The sequence below is a fragment of the Coregonus lavaretus genome, assembly GCF_964263955.1.
Source record: "Coregonus lavaretus genome assembly, chromosome: 12".
In the NCBI taxonomy this organism is placed as follows: domain Eukaryota; kingdom Metazoa; phylum Chordata; class Actinopteri; order Salmoniformes; family Salmonidae; genus Coregonus; species Coregonus lavaretus.
Window position 1 is genome coordinate 47487007 of NC_139999.1, and position 19086 is coordinate 47506092.

Sequence of the window (19086 nt, forward strand, 5' to 3'; positions counted from 1 at the left end):
AATGTGGTTAAATCACAGGTAGGCCTAATGCTGTGGGCATCATGTTAAGTTAAACAAAGTTCAACAGTCAGTGTTGTTCAAACTTGTTTGCTGTCACCCGCATAGTTTTGCAAGACTATACAGTATCTACAGTAGGGTTGTTGAAAATTTGGCATGAAATTAAAGCACGTGATGCTGTGGGAAACATGTTCAGTTATACAAAGCTTTAACAGTTTAATCTGTTTCCTGTCACTGCAGTGTTTTACAACACCATGTTTTTGCTTTTATCAGTAAATATTAGTTTTTTTACAAAGTTGGTTATATCAAGGTGATGATGGGTTGATTTAAAAGTTCAAAGAAAACACATCTGTAAAAACGATGTACCATGTACGGAAGTTACCTATTCTTTCCTGTTCAACTTAACAAACAACTCGAACCACAACTGGGCACTTTGGGAGTCATTGTGTGTGTGTGTCTCAGCCTTCAGAGCCTTCCTAGGCAAGAAGGATGTGTCCAATGAGTTGGAGGAGGTACACGCTGAGAGTCGGGCCCAGAACACCCTGCACATGGCGTCCGTCACCGAGCTCCTGCTTAACCCCGCCTTGCGCTGGCAGGTCATCACCGTCATAGTCACCATGGCCTGCTACCAGCTGTGTGGCCTGAATGCCGTAAGTGCCAGCTTTCTCTCATCTCTGACAATAGAGTGGACTGTTCTCTGAGAAAAATATTTTTTCCCCAGTGCATTTGAAGGTATTCATATTGGGGGGTATTTGTGCCATCAGAAATGCACCACATCCAACCTCCTTTTAGCACTGAAATTTTCATAAATAATTTCAAGAGGTGATAAAACAAGTTGATAGCCACATGTCTGTTTAGCATGACCAGGTGGTCAGGGAAAGCCAGGAGTCGTCAGGCCAGGTAGTCCTGAGGCATGGTCCTAGGGCTCAGGTCCCCTGGGAGGAAGGGAGTCGTCAGGCCAGGTAGTCCTAGGGCTCGGGTCCTCCGGATGGGAGGGAGGAAGAGAGGTTTGATATACTATTAGAAAACAAAATATTGGGCCTCCTGAGTGGGGCAGCAGTCTAAGGCACTGCATTGCAGTGCTAGAGGCGTCACTACAGACCCGGGTTAGATCCCGGGCTGTATCACAACCGGCCATGATCGGGAGTCCCATAGGGCAGCGCACAATTGGCCCAGCGTCGTCCGGGTTAGGGGAAGGTTTGGCCGAGGGGGCTTAACTTGGCTCATGGTGCTCTAGCGACTCCTTGTGGCAGGCCGGGCGCCTGCAGGCTGACCTCGGTCGTCAGTTGAACAGTGTTTCATTTTACATTTACATTTTAGTCATTTAGCAGACGCTCTTATCCAGAGCGACTTCCTCCAACATATTGGTGCGGCTGGCTTCCGGGTTAAGCGGGCAAGTGTTAAGAAGCACGGTTTGGCGGGTCATGTTTCGGAGGACGCATGACTTGACCTTCGACTCCCGAGCCCATTGGGGAGTTGCAGCGATGAGACAAGATCGAAATTGGGGATCTAAGAATGGAATTACTAATAAGTGGCTTCGCTCTCCATCAACAGTAGTTGAGATGGAAGTGTTATTAAGTTGGTGACAGTCAGGTAATGACGGCGATTTTGGTTGAACACCATGTTGGAGGGGAAGAAAAACTCCTACTGATAGATAATAATCCCCTTTCACAGACAATATTAAATCAGTCTAGATGTTATTTGAACTTGCTGAATTATTCATGCAGGGTTTAATGCAGCAAGATGGTTAATGGGATTTATGGGAGTATGCAATCTATTGCATCAATGCTCAACGTGCTTATTCATTTACCAGTCCTCGAAAAACTTGTTATCTCCCCCCAGCCCCAATAAAACTGTTTTCAGGAATTTGAATAAACATTTTATTTTCAGAAATATTGCCTAAACTTCACAAGGTATTTTTCCTAAGAAACTTCATTACGAAGGCATTACCGGTGACTTTGCTGTGTGATAGGAACTAGACAGAAGGAATGAGATGCTGATGACAGTGTATGAGCATGAGGGCTCACAATGAAAAGGCTCGATTAGTATCAATCCAAGGACACAGTCGAACAAGAACAAATGGAACTTATGGCTTCATTAAACCACTAATCGACCGTAATTGGCATTAAATGGGCATTTCTTTCCGGCCCGTAAGACAGACAGGAGATTGGGCTTGCAATTTAAAGGACAGGGATGTATCCATAGAGATAACATTTTTAAGTGTTCTATTTAATTCTGGAGCTGTATCCTCACTGGCGTAGTTACTGTACAAGGCTCTTATTAGCTCAGTCACTGGACCTTTAAAATATTAATATACCAGTGCCACCAATCGCTTTTGTAGGAATGTGGTGTTTATCTTAAAAGTGAGCCGGTAATAACGTTCTTTGTCTTAACACCAGGGCATCAGGTAGCTTAGTGGTTAAGAGCGTTGTGCCAGTAACCGAAAGGTCGCTGGTTCTAATCCCCGAGCCGACTAGGTGAAAAATCTGTCTGTGCCCTTGAGAAAAGCACTTAACCCTAATTGCTCCTGTAAGTTGCTGTGGATAAGAGCGTCTACTAAATTATTATTATTAAAAAGAAACAACACTTCCAAAAAAGTGATTTGGGTTTACATTCTTGGAGGTGTTGCTATCCCTTTCGTTTTTTTGTAGGACAAATAACTAAATATTGTAAAGGCATTTATTTCTAACCTGCAATTGGGCAAGGTCCATGTGAAAGTGTCAATAAATTATGCAGATTTGAAACGTAATTGCGCAAATCAGGTTTTAATTCCCCTGCTCCTGACCTTGGTGGTTGAATTGATATTTATGCAGTCTTTTCTATATTCTCTGCCTATTTCAACTACCTGGCACTGGACTGCTTTAATTCTGAAACTCAGAAAAAGGCATTCATCTCTATACAATATACTTCTATTTCCATTTCAATGGTTAAATGCTATTTGAAGTCAGGGTAGTTTTCAATGGGTTCAATTGGTGTGGGGTATACTTTATTCATATTTATTTATTGATATGGGTGGTGGACAAGAGATATGAGCACATGCAGGCCAAAGCATTGACGTGGCCTAAAATGTCCACACTTTTGATGTGGTGGAATTGGTTGATCATTGTTATCTCTTGACAGATCTGGTACTACACCAATGGGATCTTGAGGGACTCAGGCTTTGCAGAGAACGTGATCCCATACATCGTCATCAGCACAGGCGGTATAGAAACTCTGGCTGCCATTGTCTCGGTGAGTAAAGCCTCTTTGACAATCTTAAAAACAACTAAAAGCTAACTTTTATACACACACAGAAACTCTGGCTGCCATTTTCTCGGTGAGTAAAGCGTCTTAGACAATCTTAAAAACAACTAAAAGCTAACTTTTATACACACACACCACCATGTTCATTAAAATGCTCCAAGTTGTCTTGACATCAGTCAGCTTCATTGCAGGTGAGTGAATAGGCTACACAGGAACCTGTGAATAACCAGTAATTTCAGTGTCCAGGCATTGACCTCAGTCATATTGTGCCACTCTCTGAAGTCACTGGGCAGCAACCCATCATTTCTGAGTTATTTGTTCACTTCACAAAATGTTGTGTGAAAATGGATTTGTTTCGTCTAAAAACATGCATTTTCCTCTTTCTGGGTACTCAGACTACATTTACATTTACATTTTAGGCTGTAGATATACCATAAAAGCTTTCACAGACTTCAAAACAATCTCTACCAAATGTTCTCAGTTTAGGGAAGCCTTGTGAAGACAATTTAGATTTGTGAATGCTATTCATCTCATCTAAAATCATGCATTTTCCTGGTGAACTGTCCATGTAAAGAAATTGCAGAGAAATTAAAAATGAGGTGTGGAAGAGCAGTCGTGTCATACTGTATAATCATTCTCACAAAGAAAACATAAATGTGGTCTTTCCTCATTTTCAGACAACTTTAAACAGCTTTGAATGATTCACAGGTTATATTTAATAGATACAGATAGCTGTCTTTGTAATCATTGAACCATAGTTTATTTTATTCCATTTGTCATTTAGCAGATGGGAGTTTAGCAAATGTTATCCTTGCCCAATTTGACCTCATCCCTGCATGAACCACATAGCCAGAGATAGGAATTCATTTCCCAGGCCTTTTTTTCATCTTTTTTTATTTTTTATTTTTTTTACATATTTCCTCTGTCTTCGTTCCCATTCTGAATAGATAAGCAGATCATTAATATATTTCCCTTTCTCTCCTATCTGGGGTTAATTTGTTTATGCTTTTGTTTACAATTTCTTACAGACAGTTTATAGTGTTCAACCAACTTTCCACAAACCCTTACCCTAAATCTAACCCTAGCCCTATACAGATGTTGGATCTTATTTTGACCCGTTTCGTAAATAAATAATCCTGCAGCATTAGGATTTGAATGTCTAAATAAATATTTAGAATTGCCGCCAGGGGGCAGCTGGAAGAGGTGTTTGTATACAATACAGTACCGTAGCCTACCTACATTGTACCTTAGACTGCAGGTCCACTGGGCGCCATTTCAAGAAGCCTTCTGTAGGCTACGTGCAGCTACAGCACATCTCGTGTGAAGTCTTATGTGGTACTAGATTGTAATAAATGGAAATTAGGCTAAACCAGTATTTTTTTAATCAATTGTTTTATTATTGTTCAAGGCAAGCAATAGGCAGAATAAATCATTGGACAAATAACCAGGGCCGGCTCTAGCCTTTTGGGGGCCCTAAGCGAGATTTGGTTGGGGTCCACCCCAGGTCATCAGTTTCTCCTGCAACATCTCCCAGGCTAACACCCAAGCCTAGCTAGCATGAAACCTATGCTGTCATTTAGCCACTAGATGGTTAAGAAAATGACATGTTTGGATCCTTAAACAACTAAACACAACTCTACAACCGAAGAACACTTCAGGGACCGTTTTTTAAAACGTACATTGCTCAAATCCGCTTTTTGTTGATAACTCTGCGAGACATGGTCGGACTGGGCAGTTTTTTTTTGCAGGGAGCTCGTCCTCCACATTAGGAAGGTTGCGTAGGCCTACACGTTAATTGCATTTATTTCAATGTTTTCAAGAAGTAAAACAAATAGTCTGTTAATTTACACGTCAAAGAAAAGTGTCTCAGCTCAACGAAATTGCAAATACAACTGAAAATAATACTAAACTATACATGCAATGAAGTGATTTTCATTTTTACAATTGTTGTGAATTCGCTTGGCTTTTATCATTGTATCAATTTATATTCATCCAATCAATGTGATCACAATATTGAATGATAATGACCAAATCATTGTCGCATGTTTAAAGAGACAGGGTTGGCGTGAAAATTGCAGGAGTGGGGATGGTGAAATCAGCTGTTCAACAAGCTGTTCAATCAGCTGTCAATCAACGGATGGGCCATCAGCTCAAATCAGCTAATCAACTCAGCCAGGGAAACACAAACATTATCGGTTTTGACACCGTCCATTAAATATACCATAAAATCTTCCGTCGGAGAAGAGGCCATTCCCCAAACTATTTTAACAAACTTTGATATTGCATTTTGTCTCTGTTCATTCAGTTAAGCCTTCACTTGCTTCACATGGGCTGCGTTTTTGCGTGTTTTTTATTTTTAAGTCAGTCGCTCCATTGCGCTCCATTCACTAGGCTACCTCACTATTCTCAATTTCATCTTGTCTTTACATCTTATATTAACGGCCTATGTGGGCAATTTGTTTTGATAGGCTACAGTAGGCTATAGTTTAGGTCAGTGGCGTTCGATGATGTTTAAGATGAGGGAGGAAGTTTATATATTTATTATGAGCATGGCCTTATTTCTATTACTGCTAATTGTCGTTCATATTCTATTCACCCAGCTCAATGTAACATTGATTAGTTTAGGCTACTATATGATACTCAAATTTTCCCTATAGCCATCATGAGGTTTCTACAACCTAGCCTATGAATGAATGTTTACAACGTAGGTGCACAGGTCGAGATATAAAAAAACAGTGACACATTCAATAACGCCTTGCACACTCTTGCCTGCATCAAGCTGATCTAGGGTGTAATCATTAGTCCAACAGTTGGAGAGTTTCTATTGGACAAATTCAGGTATGTTTGCTTCTGTTTAAGAAATGTTTTTCAACAGAATCGGCGGAATGAATACACCCCTGATCACACACAAACACAGTTCACTTTCATAGCAAAAAACAAACAAACTTTCCAAGCCAGACCTTCATGTCATAAACGCTAACCGCTACACACAACCTACATCGTTGTCACCATATTAGCTAACATCTTAGTCAACAAGATAACTAATGTAAAGAATACTGTGTCCATAATAAGTATATAGGTTATAGGTTGAGAGCTTTTGTGAAAGTGCACAGTTAGAAAGATATGGCATATAGAAGCAAACCGGATGGACATCATGAAAATGATCAGAGAGGTTGAGGGTAGAGGAAGATCAGGAGTACAAACAAACAAAATATATAATTATTGTAAAATTGACTGTGTCCATAAAATGTATATAGTATGTATAAGCTGGAAGTAGAGGCCTAAGCATTGTGGAGGGGTGGTGGGGTTGGAAAGTAATAAAGGGAAATATATTTTTAAAAAGTAGAAAAAACCTCTTAGTCAACATAGCTACTAGAACTAAGGCGTTAGTAAACCTGCTACAATCTTGCAGTAGAGTGTACAGTCAGAAAGCAGTTTAGCAGTTACGAAGGGCGGGCCCAAGTAGCAATAAATCCAAAAGCTTACCTTGACTTGGAAGAATTCCAGTGTTGGATAGCCTTAGCCAGCTAGCTAACATAAGCATCCCTCTCTGTTTGAGCCTGGTGTTTGAGTAGGCTAAACTAGCTAGCTGCATTCACTAGCTAAGTGAAAGTGAAAAAAATACAACGAAATATAGCTAGCTCTCTCTCTCTCTCTCTCTCTCTCTTGCTTCTCCTTCATTTTTAAATAAATACATTTGTTAAAAACTGTTAAACTATTGTCTTTTTCTCACTTTGAGTCAACTACTCATCACATTTTATGCACTGCAGTGCTAGCTAGCTGTAGCTTATGCTTTCAGTACTAGATTCATTATCTGATCTTTTGGATGGACAACATATCAGTTCATGCTGCAAGAACTCTGACAGGTTGGAGGACGTCCTCTGGAAGTTGTCATATTTACTGTGTAAGTCTATGGAATGGGGTGAGAACCATGAGCCTCCTAGGTTTTTTATTGAAGTCAATGTATCCAAAGGAGGACAGAAGCTAGCTGTCCTCCGGCTACACCATGATGCTACCCTACAGAGTGCTGAGGCTGCTGTAGACCTTCCTTGCAAAACAGTGTGTTTTAATCAATTATTTGGGAACGGGAATATATTTAGTTGAGTTTTATCTAAAAAGGATAACTTTTTAAAAATCGTTCACTATTTTTATTTTTATGAATTTCACTGAGGAGGATGGTCCTCCCCTTTCTCCTGTTACTGTTCATATAAGGAAATCAGTCAATTTAAATAAATAAATTAGGCCCTAATCTATGGATTTCATATGACTGCGCAGGGGCACAACCATGGGTGGGCCTGGGAGGGCATAGGCCCACCTACTTGGGAGCCAGGCCCACCCACAATGGTTGTTGATGTGCATGGATGCATTTCAGATACATCTTTGTACATTTGAATGTTGAAGTAATAGAACCTAGCTCTACAGTAGCAGTAGGACATTTCTTAATAAAATGAATGCTTTAGTGTTTGAGTGAGCAAGAGGGTGAGAGAAGGATTTTGCTCGCAGGCCCTGGTCTGAAATGACTTGACTGCCCCTGCATGGAGAGAAAGACAACTGTTGGTTTTCATTGAATCTATCTAAATCATGAGGATCATTTGAATTTCCTGATGTGCAGGAAAATTCTCTGTGACAAGGGAGTGATCAAATCATGTATGTGTTAAGTTTTACTCTCCCTCCTATTCCTTGACACAGTCTATCACAGCATAATTTTCTGCCTTTGCTATTTTAGCTTTCCTCCTTCCCTCTGTCCATCCAGTTGATTTGGTGGACGAAATAAGCAATCCGGTGGAATGTTTAGTGTTAGGTTATGATCAGGCGTACAATACCGTGGTCCTCTGTAGCTCAACTGGTAGAGCACAGCGCTTGTAAAGCCAAGGTAGTGGGTTCGATCCCTGGGACCACCCATACACAAAAATGTATGCACGCATGACTGTAAGTCGCTTTGGATAAAAGCGTCTGCTAAATGGCATATTATTATTATGATTGAAGCCATTTCTCATCACATTGTCATTCAACAGTTTATTGACTTGCAGAGCTCATGAAAAGGCCATGCATATGTACTGAGTAGCTTTGAAACACAGGGATATGTTTTTTTCTGGTATACCTTGTTGTCGAATAGAGGCAGGAATGCTTTTTGCTGCTGGCAGGGCTGATGTTCCCTGCCTCAGTGCATGTGTTCTTGTTACATAGTCTTTTCTCAGCATCCTTTCATTAAAAAATTGCTGAGTTAATTTTATTAGTAATAATGGCTCTGCGTGAAGTGCTATAAGAGGCATGTTGTTCCCATGTCTATTGTCATGGTGGATAAATACAACCAGACGTGTGTTGATACAATGTAAGAGTATCGAATGTACCAACTCTTTGGTTTCTGTTAGTTTTCTATAGCGCCTTGGTTGGTTTATATTCTCTGTAAGTTTACGCTCCTCAAAACACTGTGGCGTGTGAGTGCTGCTGGGATATCTATCACCTCAGTACACTTTTGTATGCGTCACTGTAGAGTCTCTTTCTTGGGTTGTTATGTGTGAAGCCAGAAGCAGAGTGTAAAACTGAGTGTAATACTGCAAACCATGCGCAGGTCTTTGATGCATGATGTGTTGAAATGGGTTGTCTATCGATCAAATAATTGGAATGAGTGTGAAACTTGAACCGGAAAGAGTGTTTTTGGAGAGAGTTCCATGTACCATCGAACTCGCCATATGTCCCCAGAACAGTAGAGTGACAAGGGCAAACTGTGAGTACACAACATGAAGGGCCCTATTCAATTTTGAAATCTATATAGACACAAACAGCTGCTAGCTGTTAGTAACACAGGAACATGTGGAAGGGGATCAGGACTAACTTACTTATTATCTTGACATTTCTAAAGAGGAAGTAATTGACTTGCAGATAACCACTAAAAACTACCAATGAGTTTTATCACATGGCCTTTATCCAGATTGCAGATTAATAGTTAATTTATTTTACAAAGTGTTGACTGTTTCTCTCTAAATGGTTTCCTAAGTGCAGTGCACTGCACTTGTACTCAAAGAGCACCTTGTATTCTCACAGCTCTGGGAGCTATATTCTGCTACTCTAAACTTGAGTGCCCCTGTAATGGTGTTTATATGCCTATGGGGTTAAAATTGTGGGTTAAAATCCCACTACTGCCCTAAATGTACGGCAGAGGATAAGACTAAAGGTTTATTGTCAATGCTATCCTCGGAAGCCCAGGCTTCTCAAGTTCTGTTGGAAAGCCACGCAGCAGATAAGTTAATAAATATCACATGAGTGTGGCACTCAAGATTTTAACATTTTCTAACTGCAACCCCTGGGAGATAGCTCTGTGTGTGCACAGAGGGTGGATCATCTCTGCAGTCCAAATACTGACGTTACTCCAGGGACATGAGCGCATTTGCTTCGTGCCGGATTCTGGTAATTAGTTTGGGGGAAGAGAGTATACCTAGGCCTGCACACACAGTGTGTGGGAACTGGGGAAGGCATCTCACTTCTGTCCTTTCTGCTCGAGGGAAATTAAGATATGATCTGCGATTATGGAAGAGAAGAGCAGGGAGGGGAGGATGACACAAGGGGTGTTATGCTGAAAAAAAGACCAAATCAAATCAAATTTTATTGGTCGCATACACATATTTAGCAGATGTTATTGTGGGTGTAGCAAAATGCTTATGTTCCTAGCTCCAACAGCGCAGTAATGTCTAATAATACACACAAATCTAAATAGGAAAATAATGGAATTTAGAAATATAGAAATATAAGGACAAGCAATATCGGAGTAAAGAGTTTGTGTGTGTGTGCGCGCACATTTGGAAAGTATTCAGACCCCCTTGACCTTTTCCACATTTTGTATAACATTTATAAAAATAAATAAAAAATCATCATCAATCTACACAAAATCCCCCATAATGACAAAGTAAAAACAGGTTTGTAGACATTTTTGCAATTTTATAGAAAAAGAAAAACGGAAATATCAAATTTGCATAAGTATTCAGATCCGTTACTCAGTACTTTGTTGAAGCATCTTTGGCAGCAATTACAGCCTTGAGTCTTCTTGGGTATGACGCTACAAGCTTGGCACACCTGTATTTGGGTAGTTTCTCCCATTCTTCTCTACAGATCTTCTCAAGCTCTGTCAGCTTGGTTGGGGAGCGTCACTGCACAGTTATTTTCAGGTCTCTCCAGAGATGTTCGATCGGGTTCAAGTCCGGGCTCTGTCTGGGCCACTCAAGGACATTCAGAGACTTGTTCCGAAGCGACTCCTGCGTTGTCTTGGCTGTGTGCTTAAGGTTGTTGTCCTGTTGGAAGGTGAACCTTTGCCCCAGTCTGAGGTCCTGAGTGCTCTGGAGCAGGTTTTCATCAAGGTTCTCTCTGTACTTTGCTCTGTTCATCTTTCCCTCAATCCTGACTAGTCTCCCAGTCCCTGCCACTGAAAAACATCCCCACAGCATGATGCTGCCACCATCATGCTTCAACGTAGGGATTGTGCCAGGTTTCCTCCGGACGTGACGCTTGGCATTCAGGCGAAAGAGCATCTTGTCAGACCAGATAATCTTGTTTCTCATGGTCTGAGAGTCCTGTAGGTGCCTTTTGGCAAACACTAATTGGGCTGTCATGTGCCTTACTGAGGAGTGACTTCCGTCTGGCCACTCTACCATAAAGGCCTGATTGGTGGAGTGCTGCAGAAATGGTTGTCCTTCTGGAAGGTTCTCCTATCTCCACAGAGGAACTCTAGAGCTCTTTCAGAGTGATCATTGGGTTCTTGGCCACCTCCCTGACCAAGGCTGTACTCCCCCGATTGCTCAGTTTGGCCAGGAGGCCAGCTCTAGGAAGAGTATTGGTGGTTCCAAACTTCATCCATTGAAGAATGATGGAGGCCACTTTGTTCTTGGGGGCCTTCAATGCTGCAGAATTGTTTTGTGCCTCGACACAATCCTGTCTTAGAGCTCTATGGACAATTCCTTCAACCTCATGGCTTGGTTTTTGGTATGACATGCACTGTCAACTGTGGGACCTTATATAGACAGGTGTGTGCCTTTCCAAATCATGTCCAATCAATTGAATTTGCCACAGGAGGACTCCAATCAAGTTGTAGAAACATCTCAAGGATGATCAAATGAAACAGGATGCACCTGAGCTCAATTTTGAGTCTCATAGCAAAGGGTCTGAATACTTATATAAATAAAGTATTTCTGAATTTTGTCATTCTGGGGTATTGTGTGTAGCTTGATAAGGAAAAACATTAATGTAATCAATTTTAGAATAAGGCTGTAACGTAACAAAATGTGGAAAAAAGTCAAGGGGTCTGAATACTTTCCGAATGCACTGTGTATATACATATATCTCTACATCAGTGGAGGCTGCTGAGGGGAGGACGACTCATAATAATGGCTGGAACGGAGTCAATGAAATGGCATCAAACACGTGTTCCACTCATTCTGCTCCAGCCATTCTCACGAGCCTGTCCTCCCCAATTAAGGTGCCATCAACTTCCTGTTATTTACATGTACAGTACCAGTCAAAGGTTTGGACACACCAACTCATTCCAGGGTTTTTCTTAATTTTTACTATTTTCTACATTGTAGAATAATAGTGAAGACATCAAAACTATTAAATAACATGTATGGAATCATGTAGTAACCAAAAAAGTGTTAAACAAATTAAAATATATTTTATATTTGAGATTCTTCAAATAGCCACCCTTTGCCTTGATGACAGCTTTGCACACTATTGGCATTCTCTCAACCGGCTTCACCTGGAATGCTTTTCCAACAGTCTTGAAGGAGTTCCCACATATGCTGAGCACTTGTTGGCTGCTTTTCCTTCACTCTGCCGTCCGACTCATCCCAAACCATCTCAGTTGGGTTGAGGTCGGTGGATTGTGGAGGACAAGTCATCTGATGCAGCACTCCATCACTCTCCTTCTTGGTCAAAGAGCCCTTACACAGCCTGGAGGTGTGTTGGGTCATTGTCCTGTTGAAAAACAAATGATAGTCTCACTAAGCCCAAAACAGATGGGATGGCATATCGCTGCAGAATGCTGTGGTAGCCATGCTGGTTAAGTGTGCCTTGAATTCTAAATAAATCACAGACACTGTCACCATCAAAGCACCCCCACACCACAACATCTCCTCCTCCATGCTTTATGGTGGGAACTACACATGCGGAGATCATCCGTTCACCCACACCGCGTCTCACAAAGACACAGCGGTTGGAGCCAAAAATCTCCAATTTGGACTCTAGACCAAAGGACAAATTTCCACCGGTCTAATGTCCATTGCTCGTGTTTCTTGGCCCAAGCAGGCCTCTTCTTCTTATTGGTGTCCTTTAGTAGTGGTTTCTTTGCAGCAATTCGACTATGAAGGCCTGGCTCACACAGTCCCATCTGAACAGTTGATGTTGAGATGTGTCTGTTACTTGAACTCTGTGAAGCATTTATTTGGGCTGCAATTTCTGAGGCTGGTGAACTTATCCTCTGCAGCAGAGGTAACTCTCGGTCTTCCATTCCTCTGGTTGTCCTCATGAGAGCCAGTTCCATCATAGCGCTTGATGGTTTCTGCGACTGCACTTGAAGAAACATTCAAAGTTCTTGAAATGTTCCATATTGACTGACCTTCATGTCTTAAAGGAATGATGGACTGTTATTTCTCTTTGCTTATTTGAGCTGTTCTTACATAATATGGACTTGGTCATTTACCAAATAGGGCTTTCTTCTGTATCCCCCCCCCCCCCCCCCACCTTGTCACAACACAACTGATTGGCTCAAACACATTAACTTTTAAGAAGGCACACCTGTTAATTGAAATGCATTGCAGCTGGTTGAGAGAATGCCAAGAGTGTGCAAAGCTGTCATCAAGGCAAAGGGTGGCTCTTTGAAGAATCTCAAATATAAAATATATTTTAATTTGTTTAACACTTTTTTGGTTACTACATGATTCCATACATGGTATTTAATAGTTTTGATGTCTTCACTATTATTCTACAATATAGAAAATAATACAAATAAAGAAAAACCCTGGAATGAGGGTGTGTCCAAACTTTTGACTGGTAGTGCATGTGTGTGTGTGTGATAGGATGTACAGTGGGGAAAAAAAGTATTTAGTCAGCCACCAATTGTGCAAGTTCTCCCACTTAAAAAGATTTCATCATAGGTACACATCAACTATGACAGACAAAATGAGAAAAAGAAATCCAGAAAATCACATTGTAGGATTTTATATGAATTTATTTGCAAATTATGGTGGAAAATAAGTATTTGGTCATCTACAAACAAGCAAGATTTCTGGCTCTCACAGACCTGTAACTTCTTCTTTAAGAGGCTCCTCTGTCCTCCACTCGTTACCTGTATTAATGGCACCTGTTTGAACTTGTTATCAGTATAAAAGACACCTGTCCACAACCTCAAACAGTCACACTCCAAACTCCACTATGGCCAAGACCAAAGAGCTGTCAAAGGACACCAGAAACAAAATTGTAGACCTGCACCAGGCTGGGAAGACTGAATCTGCAATAGGTAAGCAGCTTGGTTTGAAGAAATCAACTGTGGGAGCAATTATTAGGAAATGGAAGACATACAAGACCACTGATAATCTCCCTCGGTCTGGGGCTCCACGCAAGATCTCACCCCGTGGGGTCAAAATGATCACAAGAACGGTGAGCAAAAATCCCGGAACCACACGGGGGGACCTAGTGAATGACCTGCAGAGAGCTGGGACCAAAGTAACAAAGCCTACCATCAGTAACACACTACGCCGCCAGGGACTCAAATCCTGCAGTGACAGACGTGTCCCCCTGCTTAAGCCAGTACATGTCCAGGCCCGTCTGAAGTTTGCTAGAATGCATTTGTGATTTATGATCCAGAAGAGGATTGGGAGAATGTCATATGGTCAGATGAAACCAAAATAGAACTTTTTGGTAAAGACTCAACTCGTCGTGTTTGGAGGACAAAGAATGCTGAGTTGCATCCAAAGAACACCATACCTACTGTGAAGCATGGGGGTGGAAACATCATGCTTTGGGGCTGTTTTTCTGCAAAGGGACCAGGATGACTGATCCGTGTAAAGGAAAGAATGAATGGGGCCATGTATCGTGAGATTATGGGTGAAAACCTCCTTCCATCAGCAAGGGCATTGAAGATTAAATGTGGCTGGGTCTTTCAGCATGACAATGATCCCAAACACACCGCCCGGGCAACGAAGGAGTGGCTTCGTAAGAAGCATTTCAAGGTCCTGGAGTGGCCTAGCCAGTCTCCAGATCTCAACTCCATAGAAAATCTTTGGAGGGAGTTGAAAGTCCGTGTTGCCCAGCGACAGCCCCAAAACATTACTGCTCTAGAGGACATCTGCATGGAGGAATGGGCCAAAATACCAGCAACAGTGTGTGAAAACCTTGTGAAGACTTACAGAAAACGTTTGACCTGTGTCATTGCCAACAAAGGGTATATAACAAAGTATTGAGAAACTTTTGTTATTGACCAAATACTTATTTTCCACCAAAATTTGCAAAAAAATTAATTAAAAATCCTACAATGTGATTTTCTGGAATTTCTTCTTCTCATTTTGTCTGTCATAGTTGACATGTACCTATGATGAAAATTACAGGCCTCTCTCATCTTTTTAAGTGGGAGAACTTGCACAATTGGTGGCTGACTAAATACTTTTTTCCCCCACTGTATAGACAATATGGACAGTATATGGATAGAATATATAGTATATTTGTGGTCCTCTGTAGCTCAATTGGTAGAGCATGGCGCTTGTAATGCCAGGGTAGTGGGTTCGATCCCCGGGACCTCCCATACGTAAAAATGTATGCACACATGACTGTATGTCGCTTTGGATAAAAGCGTCTGCTAAATGGCATATTATTTATTATTATTATTATAATATGAAGGATAGACTAGTGTATGTACAGCAATAGTTAAATAGGATAGGCTTTAACTACAGTATATACATACAGTATGAAGTGGGTAAGACAGTATGTAAACATTATTGAAGTGACCACTGTTCCATGACTATGTACATAGGGCAGCAGCCTCTAAGTTGCAGGGTTGAGTAACCGGGTGGTAGCCGGCTACTGACAGTGACTAAAGTTCAGGGCAGAAAGACATTCAACTCCATCTTTCATCAAATCTGATGGCTTATTCATCACAAAACCATTTGATGTTGCCACATTTTTGTGCGACTTAATTCATAGGAAAATCTATTTAAAAAATTTGGGGGGAAACTTCGGAACAATATTTTGAAAGTTATAAGGGCAATGCATTATGAGCAATGGTGTTCTACACTGCCTTTTTTTTGTGTCCCACATTTATTTATATAAAAAAATAAGTTTTGACAACCCAATATTGTTAATCAACCAGGTTGTCGCCTAAATAATTATAATATAATAGTAGCCTTACGTTGTTTATAAATAATAATAATGCCAATACTGTTTTCTATGCTTGTTTTCACTTAATACTTTGGGATACTGGTGTACTTGTAGTCAGAAAGGCCCTTTTTTCGTGTAGGCAACAGTAGGCCTACACCATTTTCTTCATAGCGCATTTCATATTTTGTGGAGCCTACATTATACAATTTCTTTCATAATGTATTTTATACAAGACTATGTCGAATATTATGAGGGTTGCCAGATTGGAGAAGAAATACAGATATACTCTATATATATATTTTTGTGGTATCGATGAAGGTATTTGATTGGGGAATGGGGATACTCACAGCTGTAGTCGCTGCCAAAGGTGCTTCTACAAACTATTGACTCGGGTGTGAATGTCAATGAGATTTCTGTATTTATTTCCTATAAATTTGCAAAAGTGTTAAAAAACATATTTTCTCTTTGTCATTATAGAGTATTGTTTGTAGATGGGTGAGGAATAACATCTATTTAATCCATTTTGAATTTAGGCTGTAACACAAGAAGTATGTGTAATAAGTCAAGGGGTATGAATACTTTCTGAAGGCACTGTAAATGTATGGATTATCCCATTGCTAATCCCAAAAACTGCCAAAGACACCAACCACCCTAGCCATGGACTGTTCACTCTGCTACCGTCTGGCAAACAGTACCGAAGCACCGGCTTTCAGACCGGTATGAGACAGCTTCTACCCCAAGCCATAAGACTGCTAAATAGTTATTTAAATGGTTACCCGGACTATCTGCACTGACACTATCTTGCACTGACTGTTTGTACACTAACATGACTATATACAGTATACACACTATATACACACTCACTTACACACACACACACACACCAACACATACACACACACATACACACTTTTACACTCATCACATGCTGCTTCTACTCTGTTCTTGACTCTTTTTATTATATATTCTGAAGCCTAGTCACTTTACCCTGCCTTCATGTACATATCTACCTCAAATACCTTGTACCTCTGCACATTGATCTGGTACTGGTACTCCCTGTATAGAGCTCCATTCTTGTGTATTTTATTCCTCTTGTGTTACTATTTATTATTATTTGTATTATTCTTTAAATCTGCATCGCTGGGAAGGACTCGTAAGCAAGCATATCACTGTCACGGTTTCGGCCGAGGCTGCTCCTCCTCCTGGTTCGGGCAGGCTTCGGCGTTCGCCGTCCCCGGAGTATTAGCTGCCACCGCTCTATGTGTCTGCATTTGATTGTTTTTGTCTGTCCGTATCACCTGTGTCCATTTGTGTCTTGATTACGTGTCCTATAAGTTCCTTGTTTTGTTCTAGTAATTTTGTGTGTTGTTGCTTCCTGCCATTGTGTCGGAGCTATGTGTTTGCTCCCGTTTTGTTTCATGTCTTTGTCACACCCTGGCTCTGGGACTCTATTTGTTGAGCCAGGGTGTGTTTATTCTATGTGTTCTGTTTCTTTGTTTGGGTGTTCTAGGTTGTCTGTTTCTATGTTTGCCTGTGTGACTCCCAATCAGAGGCAACGAGTGTCAGCTGTCGGCTGGTTGTCTCTGATTGGGAGCCATATTTAAACTGTATGTTTTCCCTTGGGTGTTGTGGGTTTTTGTTCCGTGTCGGTATGTTTAACCGTGGACTTCACGAATCGTGTTTTGTTTGTTACTTTAATTAAATAAAGTCATGTTTATTTCACACGCTGCGCCTTGGTCTACTCCTTTTCAAGACGATCGTGACAGAAAAACCCACCATACCAGGACCAAGCAGCGTGTCCAGGAACAGGCAGCCTGGACGTGGGAGCAGCGTCGGAGGGTCGAGAGGCAACCCCAAAACATTTTTAGGGGGGGGCACACGGCAGGGGCGACTGGGCAGCAGGAGGCTGCCACAGGGCGATTAGGTGAGGAGGCCACCAGGTTAAGGGGGCTACTGGCGAAGAGGGAGCAGGAGTTAGTGTTGCAGAGGATGGAGTTATTAGAGGCGATTAGGGAGAGGGTGAGAAATGAGGCACGGCGAGAGGAACTCGGTAGGCAGCTGAGGGAGCGGAGGGTGATGATGAAACCCAGTCCCGCTCCTCACACCAAGCAAGTGGTGTGCGTCACCAGTCCGGTCCGGCCCGTTCCTGCTTCCCGCACTAAGTGTACGGTGCACGTCGCCAGCCCGTCCTGGCTCGTTCCTGCTTCCCGCACTAAGTGTACGGTGCGCGTCGCCAGCCCAGCCCGGCCTGTTCCTGCCTCTCGCATCAAGCCTACGATGTGCGTCGCCAGCCCGGCCCGGCCTGTTCCTGCTCCTCGCACTAAGCCTACGATGTGCGTCGCCAACCCGGCCCGGCCTGTTACTGCTCCTCGCACTAAGCCTACGGTGTGCGTCGCCAGCCCAGCCCGGCCTGTCCCTGCTCCACGCACCAAGCCTACGGTGTGCGTCGCCAGCCCAGCCCGGCCTGTCCCTGTTCCACGCACCAAACCTACGGTGTGCGTCGCCAGCCCGGCCCGGCCTGTTCCTGCCACTCGCACCAAACCTACGGTGCGCGTCGCCAGCCCGGCCCGGCCTGTTCCTGCCACTCGCACCAAACCTACGGTGTGCGTCGCCAGCCCTGTCCGGCCTGTCCCTGCTCCACGCACCAAGCCTACGGTGTGCGTCGCCAGCCCTGTCCGGCCTGTCCCTGCTCCACGCACCAAGCCTACGGTGTGTGTCGCCAGCCCTGCCCGGCCTGTCCCTGCTCCACGCACCAAGCCTACGGGGTGCGTCGCCAGCCCAGCCCGGCCTGTCCCTGCTCCACGCACCAAGCCTACGGGGTGCGTCGTCAGCCCAGCCCGGCCTGTCCCTTCTCCACGCACCAAACCTACGGTGTGCGTCGTCAGCCCAGCCCGGCCTGTCCCTGCTCCACGCACCAAGCCTACGGTGTGCGTCGCCAGCCCTGCCCGGCCTGTCCCTGCTCCACGCACCAAGCCTACGGTGTGCGTCGCCAGCCCTGTCCGGCCTGTCCCTGCTCCACGCACCAAGCCTACGGTGTGCGTCGCCAGCCCAGCCCGGCCTGTCCCTGCTCCACGCACCAAGCCTACGGGGTGCGTCGCCAGCCCAGCCCGGCCTGTCCCTGCTCCACGCACCAAGCCTACGGGGTGCGTCGTCAGCCCAGCCCGGCCTGTTCCTGCTCCATGCACCAAGCCTACGGTGTGCGTCGACAGCCCAGCCCGGCCCGTTCCTGCCACTCGCACCAAGCCAGGAGTGCGAGTCGTCAGCCTGGTTCAGCCCGTTCCTGCTACTCGCACCAAGCCAGGGGTGCGAGTCGTCAGCCTGGTCCAGCCCGTTCCTGCCACTCGCACCAAGCCAGGGGTGCGAGTCGTCAGCCTGGTCCAGCCCGTTCCTGCCACTCGCACCAAGCCAGGGGTGCGAGTCGTCAGCCTGGTTCAGCCCGTTCCTGCTACTCGCACCAAGCCAGGGGTGCGAGTCGTCAGCCTGGTAAGACCG

At 43.4% G+C, this 19086-nt stretch overlaps 1 protein-coding gene across 1 annotated transcript in view; it reads left to right on the top strand.

The window, feature by feature from the left end:
* Window positions 1–19086, top strand: part of slc2a9l2 (solute carrier family 2 member 9, like 2) — a 265970-nt gene that overhangs the window by 102478 nt on the left and 144406 nt on the right. The window contains exons 8-9 of the mRNA XM_084173878.1: window positions 460–647; window positions 3118–3228. Coding sequence (XP_084030004.1) covers window positions 460–647; window positions 3118–3228 — 299 coding nt within the window. The remainder of the gene's footprint in view (window positions 1–459; window positions 648–3117; window positions 3229–19086) is intronic.